The following is a 27,682-nucleotide window of genomic DNA, read 5'->3' as shown; positions in this document are numbered from 1 at the left end:
ATCAACTCAATCTAGTCAAGTCAAGTCAAGTTTATTTGTCACGTACACATACACGATGTGCAGTGAAATGAAAGTGGCAATGCCTGCAGATTGTGCACAAAAAAGAATTACAGTTACAGCATATAAATAAAGTTAATATAGAGAAGACAAAATTTAGTCCCTGGAGTTATAAAAGTTGACAGTCCTGATGGCCTGTGGGAAGAAACTCCGTCTCATCCTCTCCGTTTTCACAGCGTGACAGCGGAGGCGTTTGCCTGACCGTAGCATCTGGAACAGTCCGTTGCTGGGGTGGCAGGGGTCCCTCATAATCTTGCTTGCTCTGGATCTGCACCTCCTGATGTAGAGGTCCTGCAGGGGGACGAGTATAGTTCCCATGGTGCGTTCTGCCGAACGCACTACTCTCTGCAGGGCCATCCTGTCCTGGGCAGAGCTGTTCCCAAACCAGACTGTAATGTTGCTGGACAGGATGCTCTCTACAGCCCCAGAGTAGAAGCAATGAAGGATCCTCAGAGACACTCTGAATTTCCTCAGCTGTCTAAGGTGGTAAAGGCGCTGCTTTGCCTTACCCACCAGTGCGGCAGTGTGCGTTGCCCATGTCAGATCCTCTGTGATCTGGTCTCCCAAGTATTTAAATCTGCTCACCCTATCCACAGAAGACCCATTTATCTTCAGTGGCGTGTACATCCTTGGATGTTGAGCCCTTCTAAAGACCACAATCAGCTTCTTAGTTTTAGTGACATTCAAGAGGGGGCTATTGTCCTGACACCAGAGTGCCAGATCAGCCACCTCCTCCCGGTAGGCCTTCTCATCGTTGTCGGAGATCCGGCCCACCACCACAGTGTCATCAGCAAACTTGATGATGGAGTTTGAGCTGAACCCGGCCACACAGTCATGTGTGTACAGGGAGTACAGTAGGGGGCTAAGGACGCAACCCTGGGGGATCCTATGTTCAGGGTGAGGGGGCTAGATGTGTGTTCCCCCATCCTGACCACTTGGGGCCTGTCGGTGAGAAAGTCCAGGACCCAGGCATACAGAGGGGTGCTAAGCCCCAGTTCCAGCAGCTTCTCAGCCAGTCTGCTGGGGTCTATTGTGTTGAAAGCTGAACTAAAGTCGATGAACAGCATCCTCACATTGCCCCCCATGGCTGTCCAGATGAGAGAGAGCGGTGTGCAGAACCTGGGAGACCGCATCATCCGTGGACCTATTCGGACGGTATACGAACTGCAGTAGGTCCATGTTGCGAGGAAAGAGGGCACAGATGTGCTTCTTGATTAGCCTCTCGAAGCACTTCATGATAACCGTGGTGAGGGCCGCTGGTCGGTAGTCATTTAAACACGCTTGGGAGGCATTCTTTGGCACCGGTACAATGATGGATCTTTTGAAGCATGCAGGGACCACGGACTTTGCCAAGGAGAGGTTGAATATTGTGGTGAGCACTGAAGCAAGCTGAGTAGCACAAGACTTTAGTACTCGCCCAGATATACCATCTCGACCTCCAGCTTTCCTCGTGTTGACACGCGTCAGAGCCCTCCTCACGTCGTGCTCGGACACCGAGAATGTGTGTACATCCCCGGCGGTGGATCCCCCTCCAGCCTCGCTAGCCAGCGCCCCATCGGTGTTGGTTTTAGACGGCGAGCTAGGGGTGATGTTACCCGTCTCGAACCGTGCGTAAAAAGAGTTCAGGTCATCAGCTAAGGAGGAGCCGGCACTTCCGGTTGAGGGGGGGCCAAAGGCATCTGGTGTCCTGCTGCTCCATCTGTGACTCCATCCTGTCCCGGTACCTCCTTTTTGCATCCTTCACTGCCCTTCGCAGTAGGTAGGACTCTCCCTTGTAGTCGTCCATGTTGCCGGATGCCAGGCCAGAGTTGTAAGCAGCGGTGCGAGCATTCAAGGCAACGTGAATAGACCTGTCCACCCAGGGTTTTTGGTTAGGAAAGATACTGACCCTTACTGTGGGGACGATGTTATCGGCTATTGTTGCGATGAAGTCCATAACCGCTTCCGCAAACTCACTGACGTCTATGGAACTTGCTTGGAACATATTCCAGTCGACTTCGCTCAGTGCATCTTGCAGCATGGCCTCGGAATGGTCAGACCACCGCTATACGTCCCTTGTCACTGTCGATTCCCGTACAATCCGTTATTTATACTCCGGCAGCAGGAAAATGGCAGCGTGGTCAGATTTTCCAAAAGGAGGGAGAGAAACGCCGTTGTAGCCCTTCCTGAACGGCGTGTAGCAGTGGTCCAAAGTTCTATCCCCCGTGATGTGTTGGTAGAAGTTGGGCATGACCTTTTTGAGATTTGCCCTATTGAAATCTCCAGCCACCAGCACAGCCGCATCAGGGTTCTTGTTTTGGTGTCGACATCCCTTGTGATCTAACCTCTGGACCTGCATACCAAGAACACCATGTCATGCAGTACAAAGTACATGTAGCAACTTCTACTGCCTATCCCTCCTGGTTCCTTTTTGAAAAACTTAGTTAAATTCGTAAGTCGCAATTTCCCATTCACAGAACCACCGTGACTGTTCCTACTCAGTCCTTGCCAAGTAAAGGCACCACTATAGCCACCTCGCAGTCTTCCAGTACCTCATCCATGGCTAACAGTGATGCAAATAACTCTGCAGAGCCCCTGCATTTTCTTCCTTGGTTTACCCCACTGTCCTAGGATACCCTTGATCAGGCTCCAAGGATTTACACTTTATGCAATTTATGCAATTTCGTAATAGTGCAAAGAACAGTGTGGATCCCTCACCCCACAATGTTTGTGCCAAACATGATGCCTAATTGGGTCATATGGTCAGAAGTGATAGCAGTAGAATTTGGCCATTTGGCCCATCAAGTCTACTCCGCCATTCTATTATGGCTGATCTATCTCTCCCTCCTAACCCTATTCTCCTGCTTTCTCCCCATAACGTTTGAGACCTGTACAAATCAAGAATCTATCTATCTCTGCCTTAAAAATATCCACTGACTTAGCTTCCACAGCCTTCTGTGGCAAAGAGTTCCACATATTCACCAGCCTCTGACTAAAGAAATGTCTCCTCATCTTGTTCCTAAAGGAACGTCCTTTAATTCTGAGGCTACTCTAGTCCAAGACTCTCCCACGAATGGAAACATCTTCTCCACATCCACTCCACACAAGCCTTCCACTATTTGTATGTTTCAATGAGGTCCCTCCTCGTTCTTCCAAACTCCTGCGAGTACAGGCCCAGTACCTACTCATCATAGGTTAACCTACTCATTCCTGGGATCATTCTTGTAAATCTCCTCTGGACCCTCCCCAGAGTCACCACATCCTTCCTCAGCTTGGCTGTCTGAAACTGGTGCCATATTGCAGTAAGATATACGCAAACCGTTGGAGTCACTCAGCACAGGCAGCATCTTTGGAGAGAAGGAATGGGTGACGTTTTGGTTCGAGACCCTTCTTTAAAATGATCTTTAGACAGCGATCCTGCTTGTCCGCCCGAGTTACTCCAGCATTTTGTGTCTATCTTCGATTTAAAACAGCATCTGCATTTCCTCCCGAGCCATATTATACTGATGTGTTTGAAGCTACACTACCCGCCTTTCCACCTATTTCCATATCATCCGCAAACTTGGCCACAAAGCCCTTAATCTCATCTGCCTGTACATGATCCATACCTCTATATTCCCTGCACATTGGTGTGCCTATCTAAAAGCCTATTGTACACCACTATTGTATCTGCCTCCACCACCTCCCCAGACAATGCGATCAAGGCCCCCACCACTCTGTGTAAAAACACTTGCCCCACATATCTCCTTAATCTCCTTCCCCACTCTCAATTTACAGCTATTCCCACGAGTACTGTTCGTTTGCAACCTGGGAAAAAAGTTTTGACTGTCGACCTTATCTATGCCTCTAAACATGGGACACGTTTGCAGACATCACAGTTTTCGTCCCTGAATTCCCCAGTTTATGTGACTTTCTCAATGGCTGCCAATATAGCATTCCACATTAATCCTTCAGGCACCCTAATCTCTCCTTCGTTGCCTTTCAATATGCTTAAATAATCCCCAGGTTATCTCCATAACCTTCTCTGCCAAAGATATCTCGTGTCCTCTTTTTGCTCTTCTGCTTTTCGACGTATGTGCACTTCTACATCACTTGCACTCTCCAGGAAATTTGCTTCATCCCAGCTATCTACACATGATATATACTTCTTTTATTCCTTCCTCTACTTCCTAAAAATATTGAGCAATTCAGTTTGTTGACAAATACTTTATTGGTCTGGTTTGGCAAATCAAAGGCCCATGTACGAAGGAGACTACAGAGAGAGGTAGACACTACCAGGTCACTCACATGTGCTGACCTCTCCACCATTAGAGGGATCCAGAGAAAGCACTGCTTTAAAGACAGCTAATATAATAAAACCACTCCACCCTGGCTGTGCTCACAATTCACTCCTACCATCAGAAAGAAGGTACAGGAGGCTGAAAATCATGGTCATCGGGTCCAAGAACAGCTCCTTCCCAGTAATTATCATGCTTTTGAACATGACACAATACTAACCTCAGCTATGATCTGCTGTGCACCATGTTTTTAGCTGCATTATGGATTTCAGTTGTTGCACAATTTTGGTTACCTAGTAACGTGGTTACAAATTTAATGTATGTTTAATTGTTAATTATGATCTGTGTGCTACTTTTGAAGCTGCAGCAAGTGTGAATGTCATTGTTCTTTTGTGGGTACATATCAATATACGAAAACTCTCGGTTGTTTGTTTGTTCCTGAATTACAACCAAAACGGTACCCGATAGTGCAACTATTTTAGGCTAACCTTACTCACCATCTGGTGCTAGTGGAAGAAGTTTAATTGAAATAGGTGTTATATTTTTTAAGTTATTCACATTTTAAAAGTTTAAATCTATCTCCTAGGGAGGGAGCATAGCCAGAATCAGAATAGCCTTTATTGTCATTCAAAAAACCCCAATTTTTTTAGACGAAATTCGGACATGGTAGTGAGCAACACGAGGGCCCCACAGGGGATGGTACCCTCTCACTTCCTGTTCGACATCTACCGGACTTCAGATATAACTCAGACTCCTGCCACCTGCAGAAGTTTTTGGATGACTCTGCAACTGTGGTCTGCATCAGTGAGGGGAGGGAAGCTGAATGCAGAGGTGTAGTCAAAGACTTTGTTGAGTGGTGTGGGTTGAAATACTTGATGTTGTACCAAACGGTTGTAGCCAGTGTAAAAACGGTTGTAAAAACTTCTTCGCAGTTGTGTGCTCGAGCAGCAGGGCAAAGGCCGCGGACACCATCAGAATTCACAAACTCATCTGGCTCCGTCCTGGGAGCAGAAGTGGATTCATGGGAGGTGGTCTTGGAGGGGAGGATGCTACTGAATGACACACTATGTAACAGACTGGTTCCACTATGATGCAGTACAGAACGCCACAGGATATCCCTCTTCCCTGTGTCTATCAAACTGTGCAACTCCTCCCCTTTCTGTTGTGGGGTACACTGACTCACCTCCCCTCACCCTCAAATCTTTGCACATCCCCAACCCTTTCCACTTGTCACTTTAATTTCATGTTTCTAGTGTTTTATGACTGTTGGCAGTAGGGTTGCCAACTGTCCCGTATTAGCCAGGACATCCCATATTTTCAGCTAAATTGGTTTGTTCCGTATTAGGCCGGGGTGGGGGGGTTTGGGGGTGGGGGTGATGTAAGCCTGGACGCTGCAGGCCCCTACGTTGTTGGTCTGGACAGTTTAAGTCCAGACAATCGAGTTTTCCGACATTTTAGCTCCAAACACTCTGGACGTCATCTTGTCCCGCATTTGGGAGTGAGATAGTTGGCACCCCTACCGACGACAGTATTATTTTTACAATTATTAATATATTCAGTTTCTGTCAACTCAATATCAAATATCATGTACCTTGTGTTTTATGACTGTTGGCAGATCAGTTTCCCTCCTGGGAAAAGTGACTGCCCGCAGCGGCTCCTCTGATAGACAGCTCACTCTGCCCCTCCCCCCGGGTTGCGGCCCTGGTCACATGATGCGGGAAAACGTCGGCGAGCCATTTGCGCGATGACGGCACAAAGGTCACTGACGTCGTTCCCCCGGCAACCGGCCGCGCGGGGCGGCGGCGATGCCCACGGAAGGGGAGGGGCCTGGGCCCGGGGGTGGAGCCTGAGGTAAAGGACTGGACTGAAGTGGGGTCGGTCTGTACTTGCTGGAGTTGAGAAGAATGAGAGGTGATCTCACGGATGCTCTTGTGGTTTGCAGACTGGTTTGGAGAGATGGAGAAAGCGGCGATTGTATCAGACGAGCTGGTCCTTGCTCTCTGCCATTCCCGTGTGGATCTGGGGCCTGACTGGTGGAGTCTTGTGGGCCTGACTGCTCCTCCACTGTGGACATCGGGGTCTTCTCTTCCTGCCTGCCGGGCAGTGAACAGTGAGTAACGATGATAAAGGAAACAGGCCATTCATTGTTAGCTGTTTGTTGGGTGAAAACGAGAAGCTGGTACGACTTGGGTGAGGGAGGGATGGAGAGAGAGGGAATGCCAGGGTTAGTTGAAATGAGAGAAATTAATATACCTCTGGGCTGTGAGCTGTTCAAGCGAAATATGAGATGCTGTTCCTCCAATTTGTGTTTGGCCTCACTCTGACAGTGGAGGGGACCTAGGACAGAAAGGGCAGTGTCGGAATGGGAAGGAGAATTAAAGTGTTTAGCAACCGGGAGATCAGGTAGGTTCAGGTGGTACCTGGGGAGGGGGTGGTTTGGGTGGGAAGAGATGAGTTAACCAGGTAGTTGTGGAGGGAACGGTTTCTGCGGAAGGTGGAAAGGGGAGGAGATGGGAGGATGTGACTAGTGTTAGGATCCCGTTGGAAATGGAGCATTATGTCGGAACATTATGTATTGTATACGATAATAGACAATAGCTGCAGGAGTACACCATTCGGCCCTTCGAGCCAACACTGCCATTCAATGTGATCATAGCTGATCATCCACAATCAGTACCCCATTCCTGCCCTCTCCCCATACCCCCTGACTCCGATATAATTAAGAGCTCTATCGAACTCTCTCTTGAAAGCATCCAGAGAATTGGCCTCCACTGCCTTCTGAGGCAGAGAATTACACAGATTTACAATTCTCTGAGTGAAAAAGTTTTTCCTCATCTCCATTCTAAATGGCCTACCCCTTATTCTTAAACTGTGGCCCCTGGTTCTGGACTTCCCCAACATTGGGAACATGTTTCCTGCCTCTAGCGTGTCCAATCCCTCAATAATTGTATATGTTTCCATAAGATCCCCTCTCATCCTTCGAAATTCCAGTGTATCCAAGTTCAGCCGCTCCAGTCTTGCACTCCCTGAATAGCCGGAATGTCCTTCCTCAAATTTGGAGACCAAAACTGCACACAGTACTCCAGGTGTGGTATCACTAGGGCCCTGTACAACTGCAGAAGGACCTCTTTGCTTCTATACTCAACTCCTCTTGTCATGAAAGCTGACATGCCACTAGCTTTCTTCACTGCCTGCTGGACCTGCATGCTTACTTTCAGTGACTGATGAACAAGGACACACAGATCTTTTTGTACTTCCTCTTTTCCTACCTTTGGGACAGGTATTGGCTGATGGGGTGAAATTGAAGTCTATCTCTGTTGCGACTACAGTGGTCTGCAGGGATCGGTGATGAATAAGGTTATCTTACAAGTTTACAACTGAATATATATCAACTGGAAAAGTAGCCAACGGAATAGCAGATGAAGTTTAATTCAGATAAGATAACGGAGATAAATCCACATAAGACAAGAACTTGTTTTTTGGATGTCAAATAAAGATATCTTTAATCTTGAAGTTGAACCAGTGCAGAACATTCATAATAGAGTTCAATTTGAGTTTATTGTCACATGCACGAGTACAATCAGCTGTTGGAATAATAAAAAATCTTGCTTACAGCAGCATCAAAGGCATGTAGGCTTAAATAAATACACAAAACAAAATACATATAAATTGTACATTAAAATAAATAAAATTCTTAAAGAAATGTGACTGCAAAACCAAAACAAAGTACAACAACAAAAGTCTATAACAGTGCAAGAGTTGTGCCATAGTGTTCCATTCTCGAGGTACGATTAGGATTGTGTAGGTCAATCCTGTTCAAGAACCTGAGAGTTGTATGAAAGGAACTGTTCCTGAACCTGGTGGTGTGAAACATAGAAAATAGGTGCAGGAGTAGGCCATTCGGCCCTTCGAGCCTGCACCGCCATTCAATATGATCATGGCTGATCATTCAGCTCAGTAGCCTGTACCTGCCTTCTCTCCATACCCCCTGATCCCTTTAGGAAAAAGGGCCACATCTAACTCCCTCTTAAATATAGCCAATGAACTGGCCTCAACTACCTTCTGTGGCAGAGAATTCCACACTCACCACTCTCTGTGTGAAGAAATGTTTTCTCATCTCGGTCCTAAAAGACTTCCCCCTTATCCTTAAGCTGTGACCCCTGGTTCTGGACTCCCCCAACATCGGGAACAATCTTCCCGCATCTAGCCTCTCCAACCCCTTAAGAATTTTATATGTTTCTATAAGATCCCCCCTCAGTCTTCTAAATTCCAGCGAGTACAAGCCCAGTCTATCCAGTCTTTCCTCATATGTAAGTCCCGCCATCCCAGGGATCAATCTGGTGAACCTTCTCTGTACTCCCTCTAAGGCAAGAACGTCTTTCCTCAGGTTAGGAGACCAAAACTGCACACAATACTCCAGGTGCGGTCTCACCAAGGCCCTGTACAACTGCAGCAGAACCTCCCTGCTCCTAAACTCAAATCCTCTTGCTATGAATGCCAACATACCATTCGCTTTCTTCACTGCCTGCTGCACCTGCATGCTTGCTTTCAATGACTGGTGCACCATGACACCCAGGTCACGTTGCATCTCCCCTTCTCCCAATCGGTCACCATTCAGGCAATACTCTGCTTTCCTGTTCTTGCCGCCAAAGTGGATAACCTCACATTTATCCACATTATATTGCATCTGCCATGCATTTGCCCACTCGCCTAATCTATCCAAGTCACTCTGCAGCCTCCTAGCATCCTCCTCGCAGCTAACACTGCCACCCAGCTTCGTGTCATCCGCAAACTTAGAGATGTTGCATTCAATTCCCTCGTCCAAATCATTAATATATACTGTAAATAACTGGGGTCCCAGCACTGAGCCTTGCGGTACCCCACTAGTCACTGCCTGCCATTCCGAAAAGGACCCGTTTATTCCTACTCTTTGCTTCCTGTCCGCCAACCAATTTTCTATCTCAGGCTAAACCTCAGGCTTTAGTGCCTCCTGCCCAGGCAGGAGAATAGATTTGAGAGAGAAAGATGGATCAGCAATGATTGAATCGCTGAATAAACTTGTTGGGCTGAATGGCCTAATTCTGCTCCTATGACATGAAATTAACCATTAATCTATGACTTTGCCCAAACCCTTTGCCCTTCCGCATTGGTTGCCACTTTGGTACCTCACAGCTTCACTCTTTGTCTACCCTCTTGTTTTCAAAATATCTCGGGCTCTGTGAGGTTTTCCCTAAGCTGAGCTGCCACTAATATTTCAAGACAGTTTGCTCTCCTAAATTCATGCTACAGAACCCCACCCTCTATGTAACCTTAAAGGACCTCCCCAGTCGCTAATCTTCTTAAATCTACCGTGCACTTCCGTTTATTTTATTTTTTTTCTTTCTTTTCTCTCTCGTTTGTCATATTGTTTATGGTGTACTATGTTTACATATTGTGTTGTGCTGCAGCAATTAAGAATTTCATTGTTCCATCTGGGACATATGACAATAAAACACTTTTGACACTTGACTCTTGTTTTAATCAACCCCTCAATATCCCTCAAAATCCACGGTTCCCAGGACTGCATCTGCTTGCCCAACTTCATTCCTTAGGATTAGGTCCAGCACTCCCACATCAAACTCAGACTATCTATGGACTATCTCCTGCACTTCAAAAGTCTCACTCCTTATCCTTTCACACTTAGGTGATCTTAATCGCATCAGCCTTTGTCCTCAGCTTATAGTTGTCTGATGATGCCATTTATATCTACACTTTGCTGAGATCTGCAAAGCTCTGTGTCCTCACAGTGCAATGGTTTGTGCTTTAAGAGCCTGTGTCCTCACAGTGCAACGCCCCGGGTTGTAAAGGCCTATGTCCTCACAGTGTGACGCTCTGTGTTGTAAAAGCCTGTGTCATCACAGTGCAATGCTCTATGTTGCAACATGCAACACTTAACACGCAACAAAAGGTTTTCAATGTACCTCTTTACATGTGACAATAAACAAAACTAAACTAAAGTAAAGGTCTGTGTCATCACAATGTGGCGCACTGTGTTGTAAAGGCCTGTGTCCGTTCATTACCACAAAGCAAGGAGCAGGAGCTGGCCATCTGGCTGCCAACCATTCACTGTGATCATGGCTGATATGTCCCAGGCCTCAACTCCTGTTCTGTGCTCGTTCTTTCACCCAGAGCAGAGGAACCAAGAACCAGAGGACATAGCTTTCAAGTGAGAAGGGAAAAAATAGGAATCTGAGAAACAACTTTTTCACTGGAGGACGGTGGGTCTTTGGAAAGAGCTGCTGGAGGAGGCAGAAACGATAACATTTAAAAGACTTTCGGACAGGTACATGGGTAAGAAACATTTTGAGGGATCTGGGTTAAATATTGGCAAGTGGGAATAATGTGCATGAGCAAGCTGGGGTGATGGGCTTGTTTCCGTGCTGTTTGGCCCTGTGACTCAATGAGTTCCACATTACGTTAGTACTGAACTTCCACAACAATGTATCCCCCCTCTCTTCAAATATCTCCAGTGATCCAGTCTCCACAACCCATTTGTGTCAAAGTTCCAGAGATTCACCTCCCCCTCCCGTGCTGAGGTTGCACCAGTCTGTGTCCCTGCAGGACTGTGGTTTTTTTTTTTCCTTGTCCATCGCCCTGCTGTCAGTGCTGGAACTGTACTGGGCAGTCTCTTTGCAGTCCAGAGCTGGTTTGTACGAGTCTGTGTCCTTCCAGTGTTGCTGTGGCTGGTGCAAAGCTCTCTGTTCCCACTGGGCTTGGTATGGTCTGCACTGGGCTGTGACTTCACAGTGTTGTGCAGGGGGTGTTACTGTCATTATCTGTCCAGCAGAGCAGTTGGTGCTGGGAATCTGTGGCCCCACAGGCAGTGCTGGGTTGTTGGGGTTTGTGTCACTAATTACTGTCCTGTGTTGCATGTAGTCATAAGTTCATAAATTATTGGAGCAGATTTAGACCATTTGGCCAATCAAGGCTACTCCACCATTCAATCATGGCTGATCTTTCTTTCCCTCTCAACCCCATTCTCCTACCTTATCCCCATAACCCCTGACATCCGTGCTGATCAACAATCTGTGGATTTTTGCTTTAAAAATAATAATTGATGGCTTCTGCAGCCTTTTGTGTCAATGAATTCCACAGATTCACTGCACCCTGTCTAAAGAAATTCCTCCTCATCTCCTTTTTAAAAGCCTTTTTTTAAAAAGTTGTGGCCTCCAGTCCTAGACTTTCCCACGAGTGCAACCATCCTCTCCACACCCACTCTATCCAGGCCTTTCATAGTCATAGAGTGATACAGTGTGGAAACTGCCCTTCGGCCCAACTTTCCCACACCGACCAATATGTCCCAGCTACACGAACCATCGGCCCACATATGGTCCATATCCCTACAAATCTGTCCGATCCATATAACCATATAACAACTACAGCACGGAAACAGGCCCGTTCGGCCCTACCAGTCCACGCCGACCACTCTCCCTGACCTAGTCTCATCTACCTGCACTCAGACCATAACCCTCTAATCCCCTCTTATCCATATACCTATCCAAGATTCAAGATTCAAGATAGCTTGATTGTCATCCAAATTGGACGAAATTCAGTCACCCACAGTCCAACAACAAAAGCATCAAAATAGGCATTAAAATTACACAACCCTAAAACACACAAAAGAAACATCCATCAAGAAAACATCCATCACAGTGAGTCTCCTCTAGTCCTCTCCTCACTGTGATGGAAGGCCACAATGTCTTTCCCTTCTCCTGCTGTCCTCTCCCGCAGTCAGGTTGTTGTGGTTGCAGGCCGCGCCGGACGGTCCGCAGCGGCCCGAGCCTAAGGCGAGTCGCAGCCACTCCCGCAGCCTCCGAAGACGGCCGGTTCGGCCGATGATAAGTCCGATCCGGGGCGGGCGAACACGCTGCTGCTGTTGCTGCACGTCGGGGCGGTCGTGGCTCCCAACATTGAAGCCCCCGCCCAGCAGAGAAAAATCCCGCGGCATATCTTAGGCCGCGCCGGACGGTGAAATGTCCGCGACCCAAGGCGGGCAGACACGCTGCCGCTGCCGGAGCTCCCGATGTTGGCATCCACGCGGCCCGAGCCTAAGGCGAGTCGCAGCCGTTCCCGCAGCCTCCGAGGACGGCCGGCTCCGCTGATGGTAAGTCCGATCCGCGGGCTCTGCGAACCAGAGCCCTGGAGGCCGCCAGCTCCAGGAGTTGGGCCGATGGGAGGCCGCAGCAGGAACGGAGACAACACCCAGAAAACAAAGGTCGGGTCTCCGTTCGGAAGGGACACCTATTTACAATTTTACAGTTCCCCCCCTCCCCCCCACATACACATAGTACACAAACACAAAAACACCACATCACAACTACAATTAAGACAAAAAAACAACAAAAACACAAAGACAAACGGACCGCAGGTAAGCCGCAGCTGCTAGGGCAGCGCCGCCATTCCAATTTACTCTTAAATAATAAAATCGAGCCTGCCTCCACCACTTCCACCGGAAGCCCATTCCATACAGCCACCACCCTCTGAGTAAAGAAGTTACCCCTCATGTTACCCCTAAACTTTTGTCCCTCAATTCTGAAGCTATGTCCTCTTGTTGGAATCTTCCCCACTCTCAAAGGGAAAAGCCTACCCACGTCAACTCTGTCCATCCCTCTCAAAATTTTAAAAACCTCTATCAAGTCCCCCCTCAACCTTCTACGCTCCAAAGAATAAAGACCCAACCTGCTCAACCTCTCTCTGTAGCTCAAGTGCTGAAACCCAGGCAACATCCATGTACCTGTCTAACTGTTTCTTAAATGTTGGGATAGTCCCTGCCAAAACTACCTCCTCTGGCAGCTTATTTCATACATCTACCACCCTTGGGTGAAAAAGTTACCCTTCAGATTCCTATTAAATCTTTTCCCCTTCATCTTAAATGTATGTCCTCTGGACCGCGATTCATCTACTCTGAGCAAGAGACTGTGCATCTGCCCGATCTATTCGTCTCTTGATCTTGCACACCTCTATAAGTCTTACACACCAGTCTGAAGAAGGGTCTCGACCCGAAACACCACCCATTCCCTCTCTCCTCGATGCTGCCTGACCTGCTGAGTTACTCTAGCACTTTGTGATCCCTTCGATTTGGACCAGCATTTGCAGTTATTTTCCTACACCTCTTTAAGATCATCCCTCATGCTCCTGCGCACCAAGGAATAGAGTACCAGCCTACTCAACCTCTGCCTACAGCTCAGACCCTCCAGTCCTGGCAACATCCACGTAAATCTTCTCTACATTCTACAATCATCTTCACAATCTGCAAATCCACCCACTTCTGTATCATCATATCATATATATACAGCCGGAAACAGGCCTTTTCGGCCCACCAAGTCCGTGCCGCCCAGCGATCCCCGTACATTAACACCATCCTACACCCACTAGGGACAAAAAATGTTTTTTACATTTACCCAGCCAATTAACCTACATACATGTACGTCTTTGGAGTGTGGGAGGAAACCGAAGATCTCAGAGAAAACCCACGCAGGTCACGGGGAGAACGTACAAACTCCTTACAGTGCAGCACCCGTAGTCAGGATCGAACCTGAGTCTCCAGCGCTGCATTCGCTGTAAAGCAGCAACACTACCGCTGCGCTACCGTGCAAACTTGCTCGTCGATATCTTCACTATTCTGTAAATTTCATTGAGGTCCCCCTCATCCTTCTAAACTCCAGCAAGTACAGGCCCAGAGCCATCATAACCCAATCTCTGTGGCCCTGACATGCAGTGCTGTGTATGTTATGGGTCAACACCCTGACAATACAATGCCTGCTGATGTAAAGGTCTGTGCCCTGACAGTACATTGCCAACTATTGTCTATTGTGTTGCTCTGCATTCTTGCCCACTCCATTAAAACGGAAACTTCATCCTCTCCTTCCCCGTTAGTTTGTTTCTATCTTCATACACTTCTCTTGGTGATCTATCCCTTCAGAGTGGATTAACGTGAACAAGATGCTTGTGTTTGTTGCTGCTGTTTTAATTGTGAAGTGACTGACCTTTAGTGACTGCAGTCTGTTATTTTGAAAGCAGGCATCCCATTATCTATTCTAGAAAACAACATAGTGCCAGCTCTAGGACCCCTCTTCCTACCCATCCCTGGACCATGATCCCACACACCAGGTCATAATTTCACAGACCATTTCTAATTTTATCACTTCTGGCTGTCTGCCTTCCACAGTCTCCAACCTCATTGTTGGAGCCATTTATGCTTAATTCAGTTATTGTCTTTGTGTTACGGCTATGTTTTAATATTTCTAGTTTTTGTCTTTTTTGCCTGCTTGTGGGTGTGACTTAATGCGTAATGGGGAGTGTCTAGATTGGAGGAGGCTAGTGTGTCGACAGAGGTTGTGGATCAGTTTAGACTCGGAGGATGGTGAGCATACAGTTCACACACGCGCTCGTACCATACGCTTGTATCATCTGTAAGAACCATACGGTAATAACTGCAAGAATTCTAGATATTGTTTGAAGAATAAACAGTTGATAAAATACGGAAACTGATGAATTACTCTATGATTTGTGCTACTTTAATAAAACCAATTAATGAAGAAAAGAAGTTTGGAAGATTCGTTTTGTCATATAAGGGTGCGACGTGTGCGTAAGCTATAACTACATTTCATCCCCGAGAAGTAATGGCTATCGAAGTGGGATTTCGAGATGGTATAGAAACTGCCATTACACTCATTGTTTCCCATCCCTGCTCAGCCTGGTTTTACCTTCTCCCCAAAATCCATCATCACAACTGCCCTGGCAGACACATTGTTTCTGCCTGCTCCTGTCCCACTGAAATATTTTCCACATATCTCGACTCCATCCTATCCTCCCAGGTCCAATCTCTCCTGACCAATGTCCAATATATCTCACATGCCCTTTATACACTTCACCTCCAATTTCCATCCTGCCCTTAAATATACCTGGACTATCTCTGACATCTCCCTCCCGTTTCTGGACCTCACCATCTCCATCACAGGACTCGCACAGCTATCTGGACTACACTTCTTCCCACCCGGTCCCCTGCAAAAAGTCTATCCCAATTCCTCCGTCTACGCCGCATCTGCGCCCGGGATGAGGTGTTTCAGACTAGGGCTTCCGAGATGTCCTCGTTTTTCAGAAAACGGGGCTTCCCCTCCTCCATTATAGATGAGGCTCTCACTAGGGTCCCTTCTACATCCCGCAGCTCCGCTCTTGCTCCCCATCCCCCCACTCGCAACAAGGACAGGATCCCCCTCGTTCTCACCTTCCACCCCACCAGCCAGCGGATCCAACATATCATCCACCAACATTTCTGTCACCTACAACAGGACCCCACCACTGGCCATATCTTCCCATCCCCTCCCCTCTCTGCGTTCCGCAGAGACCGTTCCCTCCGCAACTCCCTGGTCCACTCGTCCCTTCCTACCCAAACCACCCTAACCCCGGGCACTTTCCCTTGCAACCGCACGAGATGCAACACCTGTCCCTTTACCTCCCCCCTCAACTCCATCAAAGGACCCAAACATTCTTTCCAGGTGAGACAGAGGTTCACCTGCACCTCCTCCAACCTCATCTATTGCATCCGCTGCTCTAGATGTCAACTGATCGAAATCGGCGAAACCAAGCGCAGGATCGGCGATCGCTTCGCTGAACACCTGCGCTCGGTCCGCATTAACGCAACTGATCTCCCGGTGGCCCAGCACTTTAACTCCCCCTCCCATTCCCAGTCTGACCTCTCTGTCATGGGCCTCCTCCAGTGCCATAGTGAGGCCCGCCGGAAATTGGAGGAGCAGCACCTCATATTTCGCCTGGGCAGTTTGCACCCCGGTGGTATGAACGTCGACTTCTCCAACTTCAGATAGCTCCTCTGTCCCACCCTTCCCCTCCTCCTTCCCAGAGCTCCCTCTATCTTCCTGTCTCCACCTATATCCTTCCTTTGTCCCACCCCCGACATCAGTCTGAAGAAGGGTCTCGACCCGAAACGTCACCCATTCCTTCTCTCCCGAGATGCTGCCTGACCTGCTGAGTTACTCCAGCATTTTGTGAATAAATCGATTTGTACCAGCATCTGCAGTTATTTTCTTATCTCACATGCCCTTCTTCTTAATGACTTCCAATTTCCTAGCCCCCACTCTCTCATCTTCACTATGGATGTTCAGTCACTCTACACCTCCAGCCCCCACAAGAAAGGCCTTAAAGCCCTCCATTTCTTCCTGAACTGCAGAAACATCCAAATTCCCTCTGCCTAACGGAGCAGGTCCTCACCCTTAACAACTTCTCCTTTGACTCCTCCCACTTCCTCCAAGGCAATAGACAATAGACAATAGGTGCAGGAGTAGGCCCTTCGAGCCAGCACCGCCATTCAATGCGATCATGGCTGATCACTCTCAATCAGTACCCCGTTCCTGCCTTCTCCCCATACCCTCTCACTCCTCTATCCTTAAGAGCTCTATCCAGCTCTCTCTTGAAAGCATCCAACGAACTGGCCTCCACTGCTTTCTGAGGCAGAGAATTCCACACCTTCACCACTCTTTGACTGAAAAAGTTCTTCCTCATCTCCGTTCTAAATGGCCTACCCCTTATTCTTAAACTGTGGCCCCTTGTTCTGGACTCCCCCAACATTGGGAACATGTTTCCTGCCTCTAATGTGTCCAATCCCTTAATTATCTTATATGTTTCAATAAGATTCCCCCTCATCCTTCTAAATTCCAGTGTATACAAGCCCAATCGCTCCAGCCTTTCAACATACGACAGTCCCGCCATTCCGGGAATTAACCTAGTGAACCTACGCTGCACGCCCTCCATAGCAAGAATATCCTTCCTCAAATTTGGAGACCAAAACTGCACAGTACTCCAGGTGCGGTCTCACCAGGGCCCGATACAACTGTAGAAGGACCTCTTTGCTCCTATACTCAACTCCTCTTGTTATGAAGGCCAACATTCCATTGGCTTTCTTCACTGCCTGCTGTACCTGCATGCTTCCTTTCATTGACTGATGCACTAGGACACCCAGATCTCATTGAACTCCCCCTCCTCCTAACTTGACACCATTCAGATAATAATCTGCCTTTCTATTCTTACTTCCAAAGTGAATAACCTCATACTTATCTACATTAAACTGCATATGCCATGTATCCGCCCACTCACATAACCTGTCCAAGTCACCCTGCAGCCTTATTGCATCATCCTCACAATTCACACTACCCCCCAGCTTAGTATCATCTGCAAATTTGCTAATGGTACTTTTAATCCCTTCGTCTAAGTCATTAATGTATATCGTAAATAGCTGGGGTCCCAGGACCGAACCTTGCGGTACCCCACTGGTCACTGCCTGCCATTCCGAAAGGGACCCATTTATCCCTAGCAAAGGGATAGCTATGGGCACCCGCATGGGCCCCAGCCATGCCTGCCTCTTTGTAGGGGACGTCGATCAATCCATGTTCCAGGTGTACTCTGGCCTATCCCCGAAGTCTATCTCCATTACATTGATGACTGCACCAGTGCTACCTCCTGCACCCATGCAGAACTCATGGACTTCATCAACTTCACCACCAATGACCAAACGTGGACTGGGTGATTGTTTTGCTGAACACCTTTGCTGTCCACCTGGACCTACCTGATCTCCTGGTTGCTAAACACACCCATACTCTTTCCTGTTGCCACGATGACCTTTCTGTCCTAGGTCTCCTCCATTGTCAGAGTGAGGCTAAATGCAAATTGGAGGAATAGCATCTCATATTTTCCTTGGGCAACTTACAGCCCAGTGGTATGAATATTGATTTTACTAACTTTACGTAACTACAGCATTCCCACTCTCTTCATCCCTCCCCCACCCAACTCACACCAGCTTCTCATTTTCATGCAACAAACAGCCAACAATGGCCTGTTTCCTTTATCATTGTTACTTATTTTCATATCTTTCATTCGTTCTTTTTTTATCTCTCTACATCATCGTCTATATCTCTTTCCCCGGGTCTCTGGTGTGTGAAGCAGCTGCTCCAGCTGTGCCACTGTGCTGTCTCATTGTTGGAGTCGCCATGAAACCGCAGGATTGTCATAAAAATGCAGCTGGTTTGATACTGGAAAGACACCTGGTGCTTTATCTGGTTAGCTTGAGCCCCAGCCCCAAAGTCTGAAGAAGGGTCATCCATTCCTTCTCTCCAGAGATGCTTCCTGTCCCGCTGAGTTACTCCAGCTTTTTGTGCCTATTTTCAGTTTAAACCAGCATCTGCAGTTGCTTCCCACATATTAAGTGTTCACATTGATGCATTGGCTCTGAGAAACATTAGACCATGATAGAAACATAGCACAACAGGTGCAGGAGTATGCCATTCGGCCCGTCGAGCCAGCACCGCCATTCAATTTGATCATGGCTGATCATTCACAATCAGTACCCCATTCCTGCCCTCTCTCCATACCTACTGACTCCACTATCATTAAGAGCTCTATCGAACTCACTCATGAAAGCATCCAGAGAATTGGCCTCTATTGCCTTCTGAGGCAGAGAATCCACAGATTTACAACTCTGAGTGAAAAAGATTTTCCTCATCTCTGTTCTAAAAGGCCTTATTCTTAAACTGTGCCCCCTAATTCTGGACTCCCCCAACATTGGGAACATGTTTCCTGCCTCTCGCATGTCCAATCCCTTAATAATCCTATGTTTCAATAAGATCCCCTCTCATCTTTCTAAATTCCAGTGTATACAAGCCCAGTCGCTTCAGTTTTTCAACATATAACAGTCCCGCCATTCCGGAAATTAACTTAGTCAACCTACACTGCACTCCCTCAATAGCAAGAATGTCCTTCCTCAAATTTGGAGACCAAAACTGCGCACTGTACTCCAGATGCAGTCTCACTCGGGCCCTCGACAACTGCAGAAGGAGCTCTTTGCTCCCATACTCAACTCCTCTTGTCATGAAGGCCAACATGCCATTAGCTTTCTTCACTGCCTGGTGTACCTGCATGCTTACTTTTAGTAACTGATGAAAAAAGACACCCATTTCCAAACTTGACACCATTTAGATAATAATCTCCCTTCCTGTTCATACCACCAAAGTGGATAACCTCATATTTATCCACATTAAACTGCATCCCACTCACACAACCTGTCCAAATCACCCTGCATCCTCATAGTATCCTCCTCACAGTTCACACTGTCGCACCTGGATGAGAGAAACATAGAAGAAAATGGGTGCAGAAGTAGGCCAATCGGCCCTTCGAGCCAGCACCACCATTCAATATGATCATGGCTGATCATCCAAAATCAGTACCCGGTTCCCGCTTTTTTCCCCATATCCTTTGATTCCGTTACCCCGAAGAACTAACTCTCTCTTGAAAACATCCAGTGAATTGGCCTCCACTGCCTTTTGTGGCAATGAATTCCAGATTCGCAACACTGGGTGGAAAAGTTTTTCCTCATCTCATTCCGAAATGGCATACCCTTTATTCATAAAGTGACCCCTGGTTTTAGACTCCCCAATGGGGTATACTATACCGGGGGTTGGACGGTCAATTTGATCAAATTAAACAGAATGAGAATTATCATCTGAAACGGAAATATCGAACCAGTTGCAGCAACGTGGTGTCGAAATATCAGCACAACCCTTTCATCGAGACCGTGCGTGGCTCTGAACAGAGCCGTTATGATTTCCGTTAGCTGCGTTAGTGTTGTGTGGAACTTTACTTTGTAGATGTAGATGCAGTAACTCAGTGACTGTGGAAGGGCTGATCAGCGACTGAGGTCCGCGCGGGGAAAGTGCGTAATAAAGGTGTTTGTTGTCCTTGAACCCAGAGCGCGAGAAAATGGGGCGCAGAGCGAACAGGGGCTGGTCTGTGCGCGGCGTGTACACAGCATTATGAGCAGCTTTGGCGTTTACATCGTAACCAGTTACACTTGAATCACTGGAGTCAGACTCCGCTCAGCAGCCGAGTCTGCGGCATCAATTCAGTTAAAAACAGAGCGGAAAGAACAGAACATTAATGTAACAGGACATTAAGACAAAGGCGCAGCACTTTCTTCTGCCGGGGTTAGTGGCTCTTAAAAGAGCCGTTTGTTGTCTCTGGTGGAGGTGGGGTTCAGGCGCGCTCCCCGCGGATGCGGCGGGCCAGCTGGATGTCTTTGGGCATGATGGTGACTCGCTTGGCGTGGATGGCGCACAGGTTGGTGTCCTCAAAGAGCCCCACCAGGTAAGCCTCGCTGGCCTCCTGCAGGGCCATGACGGCCGAGCTCTGGAAGCGCAGGTCTGTCTTGAAGTCCTGAGCGATCTCCCGCACCAGGCGCTGGAAGGGCAGTTTGCGGATGAGCAGCTCGGTGGATTTCTGGTAGCGCCGGATCTCCCTCAGAGCCACGGTGCCGGGCCTGTAGCGATGAGGCTTCTTCACTCCGCCCGTGGCTGGAGCGCTCTTCCGCGCCGCTTTGGTCGCTAGCTGTTTGCGAGGAGCTTTCCCTCCGGTCGATTTGCGCGCTGTCTGCTTGGTCCGGGCCATTCTCCTTCAACAGTCGGAGCACAACGTGAAACACAGGCACTGGAATGACGGAGCCGGCTCTGGGACCGGCTTTTAAAGCATTGGTGAAGCGCCGGCCCACAGCCTCTGAATGGCTGGAGCAGAGATGTCACTCACGGTGTCCCATGCCTGCGACTGGCTGCAGGTCTGTCAGCACCAGGCGGCGGTTTCAGAAGGTCTGAGGCCGGGGGGGGGGGATACAGAGATTTGTGACCGGCGGGTGGGGTGGGGGAAGCTCAGCCAATCAGAGAGCACAGAGTGCAGTATCATTGGTTGCGGGTTGAATTTCAAATTGCCCGCCAATTTCACAGCAGTCGGGAACCGAGGGCAGTATTTTATTAATATTTCCGAATGAATCCAGTTTTTGTCAACTTATCACCAAATCCACTGTTAAATCCACTTTAACTTCTCGCTTAAATCATTGACTGAATACGCGGCGCGGATTTCCAGACCGGATCCCGGTGCAGACGGAATTCAGCTCTGCTCGTGACTGGAAATAAGTGACGGTTTCGAGTCGACCCTCCTGTTGCTGCAGTAATCATGAGGTATAAAGCTCAAAGGGAAACTGACATGGCCTTGTGTGTGGTCTTTTACTGTCGGCTGCCGATGTTTTTCCATTTCTAATGACCGCGGTGATCAAACCAAACACTCTTGTGTTCAGTGGTCGAATAACTCGTTTCATGAAGCACATTACAATCTGCATCTACTCTCACTCCCGAGTCACTGCTCTCTCTGTGAGGCTGTGGGCGGCTCTTAGAAGAGCCTTTGTTTTGTGTTCGAATAAAGGGGAAGTTGTTTATCCGCCGAACCCGTAGAGAGTGCGGCCCTGGCGTTTCAGAGCGTACACCACATCCATGGCAGTGACTGTCTTGCGCTTGGCGTGCTCGGTGTAGGTGACCGCGTCCCTGATCACATTCTCCAGGAAAACCTTCAGCACCCCGCGGGTCTCCTCGTAGATCAGACCCGAGATCCGCTTGACCCCGCCACGCCGAGCCAGGCGGCGGATGGCTGGCTTGGTGATGCCCTGGATGTTATCGCGAAGCACTTTTCGGTGCCGCTTTGCTCCACCTTTGCCCAGACCTTTGCCTCCTTTCCCTCGGCCAGACATACTTATTAATTTACTCGAGTTCCTGCTCAATGATAAACTGAGTGCTGTGGTCTCCTTTTATACGCAGCGCCCCGACCTGCCCGAGATATGCAGAGAGAGAGAGCGAGAGAGAGGCGGAGAGAGGAGGAGACAACGTGACAGACAGCAACCTCTCATATTCCAGCTCCACGCCCCAGATTCCTGAAACCAATTTCCAATGGTTAGTCGACAATTGACCCGACAATTAGCGCTCCGGACAAACTGTCAGAGACAGGCATTCCGCGGTAAAAGTCACTCAGTGGTATTATCGCTGTGTCAAATTAATTTGTCTCCTTCCAGTTCATTCTCGGAGTCGGCGATATGAGACGTGATATGAGACGGGGATTCTGTCAGTGTTATCGTCTCACTGACAAGAAAACGGCTTTGATTTCAGCTTGAAGCCAAACGTATGCCCAGTCCGAGTGAGGGTTAGCCCGGTCACACCATTTAGTTGTATTCCAGTGTGAAGAAGGGTCTCGACCCAAAACATCACCCATTCCTTCGCTCCTGAGATGCTGCCTGACCCGCTGAGTTACTCCAGCACTTTGTGATACCTTCGATTGTATCAGGAATTGCAGTTATTTTCCGACATCAATATCAGCAATGACTTTTACAAGTTTCTGTGCATTCACCCTATTTATTTCCATCATGATTTTACACATCTTTATAAGATCAAAAGTGCCAAAAGCCTTCTTCACTACCCTATCTACTTGTGAGGCTACTTTCCGGGAACTATTTACCTTTACTGCTCGATCAACACTGTACAACACTGTACAACACTGCCCAGAACCCTACCATTCAGTGTGACCGTCCTTTTCCTGGATTGACTTCCCAATATGAAACACCTCACACTAATGTGAATAAAAGGCCATGGATATCTCTTAGCCATCTTGCCCAGCTGATCAAGATCCCACTGTAATTCTTGATAACAATCGTCATTGCCTTAATACCAATTATTTCAGTATCTTAACCTATCTTTAGCATTTGGCTCGTGTTGTAATCAAACAGTTCAGTTGGTCCTTCAACTAACTGTGTTAATGTCAACTATTGTATTTAACTATCCAAGTCTATTATCCCCACTTTTGGTCTGTAGCCTTCTCTAACCTCGTGTTTAACGCCAGTCCAGATGCTTCACAAATGTTGTTAGTGTCCCTGCCTCCAGCTGCACCTCAAGCAGCATGTTCCAGATTCCAACCACTCTGTGTGAAGAAATTCCCCCTCAGATCACCCTCCCTCTCACCTTATGCCTCTGCCCTCTTGCTTTAGACACCCCCAGCAAGAGAAAATGATTGTTTATCCTATCTTTACCTCTTGTAATTTTGTACATCAGGTCACCCCTCAGCCCCCTCCTCTTCAGGGAAAACGATCACAGCCTGTCCAATCTCTCCTGATTGGCTCCAATCCAGCAACATCCCAGTTGGGGCCTGACCGATGTTTGAAAAGTTTCAACATGACATCCCTGCTCTTAGTCTATGCCATGGCTGACGAAGACAAGTATCCCATACGTATTCTTCACCACCCTATCTACCTGTGCTGTCACTTGGTATGTAGCCAAGGTCCCTCTCTTCATCGACACACCCATGGGGCCCACCATTTACTTGGTAAGTTCTGCTCTATTAGACCTTCCAAGGACATAACTCCACATCACAATGCGACTCCTCCACCCTCTGGGATGTCCCTCAAGTGCTGTTCCTGCTCGTTGTAACGTGGTGACCAGAACTGTCCACAGTCCTCTCACTGTGGCCTCACTTGTTTCTCCAGTTCTAGCAGGGCCACCCTGCACTTGTGTACTACAGTGCATTCAGAAAGTATTCAGACCCCTTCACTTTTTCCACATTTTGTTATGTTACAGCCTTATTTTAAAATGGATTAAATTCATTTTTTTAACTCATCAATACCCCAGAATGAAGAAGCGAAAATAGGTGTTTAGAAAATTTTGCAGGGTAATTAAAAGGAGATAACTGAAATATCACATTTACATAAGTATTCAGACCCTTTGCTACGACACTCAAAATTGAGGTTAGGTTCATCCTGTTTCCATTGATGATCCTTAAGATGTTTCCACAACTTGGTTGGAGTTCACCAGTGGTAAATTAAATTCATTGGACATGATTTGGAAAGGTACATACCTGTCTATATAAGGTCCCATAGTTGACAGTGCATGTCAGAGCAAATACCAAGCCATGAAGACAAAGGAGTGGTCCATAGACCTCCGAGTCAGGATTGTGTCGAGACACAGATCTTGGGAAGGGTATAAAACAATTTCTGCAGCATTGCAGGTCCCGAAGAACACAGTGGCCTCCGTCATTCTTAAATGGAAGAGCTTTGGAACCACCAGGTCTCTTCATAGAGCTGGCCGCCCGGCCAAACTGAGCAATCGGGAGAGAAGGGGCTTGGTCAGGGAGGTGACCAAGAACCCGATGGTCACTCTGACAGAATTCCAGAGTTCCTCTGTGGAGATGGGAGAACCTTCCAGAAGGACAACTATATCTGCAGCGCTCCACCAATCAGGCCTTTATGGTAGAGTAGCCAGACGGAAGCCACTCCTCAGTAAAAGGCACATGACAGCCCGCTTGGAGTTGGCCCAAAGGCACCTAAAGGACTCTCAGACCATGAGAAACAAGATTCTCTGATCTTACTAAACCAAGATTGAACTCTTTGGCCTGAATGCCAAGCGTCATGTCTGGAGGAAACCAGGCACCATACCTACGGTGAAGCATGATGGTGCCAGCATCATGCTGTGGGGATGTTTTTCAGCGGCAGGAAATGGGAGACAAGTCAGGATCGAGGGAAAGATAAACGGGGCAAAGTACAGAAAGTTCCTTGATGAAAACCTGCTCCAGAGCATTCTGGACCTCAGACTGGGGCAGAGGTTCACCTTCCAACAGGACAATGACCCTAATTACACAGCCAAGACAACGCAGGAGTGGCTTCATGACAAGTCTATGAATATCCTTGAGTGGCCCAGCCAGAGCCCGGACTTGAACCCGATCGAACATCTCTGGAGGGACCTGAATATAGCTGTGCATCGACGCTCCCCATACAACATGAAAGAGCTTGAGAGGATCTACAGAGAAGAATGGGAGAAATTACCCAAATACAGGTGTGCCAAGCTTGTACCCAAGAAGACTTGAGGCTGTAATCGCTGCCAAAGGTGCCTCAACAATGTACTGAGCAAAGGGTCTGAACACTTATGTAAATGTGGTATTTCAGTTATTTCTTTTTAATTACTTTGCAAAAATTTCTAAACACCTGCTTTTGCTTTTTTATTATGGGGTGTGTAGATTGATGATAAAAAAAAAAATTGAATCCATTTTAAAATAAGGCTGAAATGTGGAAAAAATGAAGGGGTCTGAATACTTTCTGAATGCACTGTATCTCTACCACCAGTAAAGGCAAGTGTTCTGTGTGCCTTCTAACCCAGCTTCCCACCCGTCCCTGACCTTCAAGGATCTCTGCACATGTTCTCCAGGGTCCCTCCACCCGCTCCACACTGTGTAGCACCCTGCCATTTACTGTGTGTTGCCTGTCATTGTTTGGCCTCCCCACCTGCATCACCTCATTCCCAGATTAAATTCCATTTGGCTCCTGGCTGCCCACCTCCCCAGTCCACTGATACCTTCCTGCAGTCTTCGGCTTCCCTGATCACTGTTGACCTCACCATCAATTATTGCAAAATCTGCAAACTCCTTCAGGTCACCACACTGCGAGCAGAATTGCCCCCTTCTCATCAATAGACAATAGGTGCAGGAGTAGGCCATTCGGCCCTTCAAGCCAGCACCACCATTCAATGTGATCATGGCTGATCATTCTCAATCAGAAGGCATTCCTGCCTTCTCCCCATACCCCCTGACTCCGCTATCCTTAAGAGCTCTATCTAGTTCTCTCTTGAATGCATACAGAGACTTGGCCTCCACTGCCTTCTGAGGCAGTGAATTCCACAGATTTACAACTCTCTGACTGAAAAAGTTTTTCCTCATCTCCGTTCTAAATGGCCTACCCCTTATTCTTAAACTGTGGCCCCTGGTTCTGGACTCCCCCAACATTGGGAACATGTTTCCTGCCTCTAACGTGTCCAACCCCTTAATAATCTTACATGTTTCGATAAGATCCCTTCTCATCCTTCTAAATTCCAGTGTATACAAGCCTAGCCACTCCAGTCTTTCAACATACGACAGTCCCGCCATTCCGGGAATTAACCTTGTAAACCTACGCTGCACGCCCTCAATAGCAAGAATATCCTTCCTCAAATTTGGAGACCAAAACTGCACACAGTACTCCAGGTGCGGTCTCCCTATACAACTGCAGAAAGACCTCTTTGGTCATATTTTCATATTTATTATTTCATATTTCAGATACAGCGCGGAAAAAGGCCTTTTCGGCCCACCAAGTCCGCACCGCCCAGTGATCCCCGCACACTAACACTATCCTACTCACACTAGGGACAATTTTTACATTTACCCAGTCAATTAACCTACATACCTGTACGTCTTTGGAGACGTACTCAACTCCTCTTGTTATAAAGGCCAACATCCCATTGGCTTTCTTCACTGCCTGCTGTACGTGCATGCTTCCTTTCAGTGACTGATGCACTAGGACACCAAGATCTCGTCGTGCTAACTTGACACCATTCAGATAATAATCTGGCTTCTTATTCTTACCACCAAAGTGGATAACCTCACACTTATCCACATTCACACAACCTGTCCAAGTCACCCTGCAACCTCATAGCATCTTCCTCACAGCTCACACTACCACCCAGCTTTGTATCATCTGCAAATTTGCTCATCACCAGCAAGGGCCCTGACACTGGGCCGAGGGAGTCCAACTGCAAGCAGTCCTCAGGCACCACTGCCATTAATATCCTGAAGAGACTGATTCGGCATGTCTCCAGTGACTGTTATCGACTTCTACAGATGCACCAGAGAATGTATAATGTCAGATTGCATCACAGTTTGTTTTGGGATCACTTTACACAAGACTGCGTGAAATTGCAGTTGTGGATACATTACATACACCAGACCTCCCACCATTAACTCCATCTACAGTTCACTCTGCCTCGAAAATGGGGAAAATAATCAAGGACATCCCACCCAAATCATTCCTCCTTTGCCGTACTCGAGTCCAACAGAAGCTTGAAAGCTGCTGCACCAGACTTGGAAACAGAATCCTCCCCTTCATTATCAGTTTTCTTAACGGTTATTCTATAAGCTAGGGCATTGTCTGATTCTCCTCTACCCCATTGAGGACAATGTCAAAGGAACCAATGTGCTAAAATGCTAACAGGTTTATTCTGCACTCTGTGTCTTCCCCTTTGCTCTATCTATTGTACTTGAGTTTGAACTGATTGCCTCATTGTATGGTATTTCTGATCCTTTTGGATAGCAAGCAAAACAAAGCTTCTCACTGTCCTTTGGTAAATGTGACAATAATAAACCTAAACCAAAAGCATCTCTCACTGTGGAATTAATCCACATTCGGTGTGTACTGTAAGTGGGTCAGGATCGAGTGACTGGGAATGTGGGGAATCCGTGTTCATCACAGATTTGCAATGGAGATTTTTAGACTATTGCTTGAATAGTTTTCACTTTATTGGGTTTTTTCAAATTTCAGGCCCTTTTGGGGAACAAGGGTTATTTTCTGCACATCCCTTGTTGCTGTCTGATCATTGGAGATTGATGCAGCTGTCTGATTGGGCTATTTCACACAAAGGGTGGTGAGTGTATGGATCGAGCTG

The 27,682-nt window shown here is 47.6% G+C and overlaps 2 protein-coding genes across 2 annotated transcripts; both read right to left on the bottom strand.

The window, feature by feature from the left end:
- Positions 1 to 20,390: 20,390 nt before the first annotated feature.
- On the bottom strand, positions 20,391 to 20,801 carry LOC144609424 (histone H3). Its single transcript, XM_078427902.1, has one exon. The coding sequence runs from the start codon at positions 20,799 to 20,801 to the stop codon at positions 20,391 to 20,393; it is 411 nt and encodes a 136-aa protein (XP_078284028.1).
- An 814-nt stretch (positions 20,802 to 21,615) lies between these two features.
- On the bottom strand, positions 21,616 to 21,927 carry LOC144609448 (histone H4). Its single transcript, XM_078427926.1, has one exon. The coding sequence runs from the start codon at positions 21,925 to 21,927 to the stop codon at positions 21,616 to 21,618; it is 312 nt and encodes a 103-aa protein (XP_078284052.1).
- Positions 21,928 to 27,682: the final 5,755 nt, after the last annotated feature.

Source organism: Rhinoraja longicauda, chromosome 34 (genome assembly GCF_053455715.1).
Source record: "Rhinoraja longicauda isolate Sanriku21f chromosome 34, sRhiLon1.1, whole genome shotgun sequence".
Taxonomy (NCBI): Eukaryota; Metazoa; Chordata; class Chondrichthyes; order Rajiformes; family Arhynchobatidae; genus Rhinoraja; species Rhinoraja longicauda.
The sequence above is the reverse complement of the archived record's forward strand: the minus strand, read 5'-3'. Positions and strand labels throughout refer to the sequence as shown.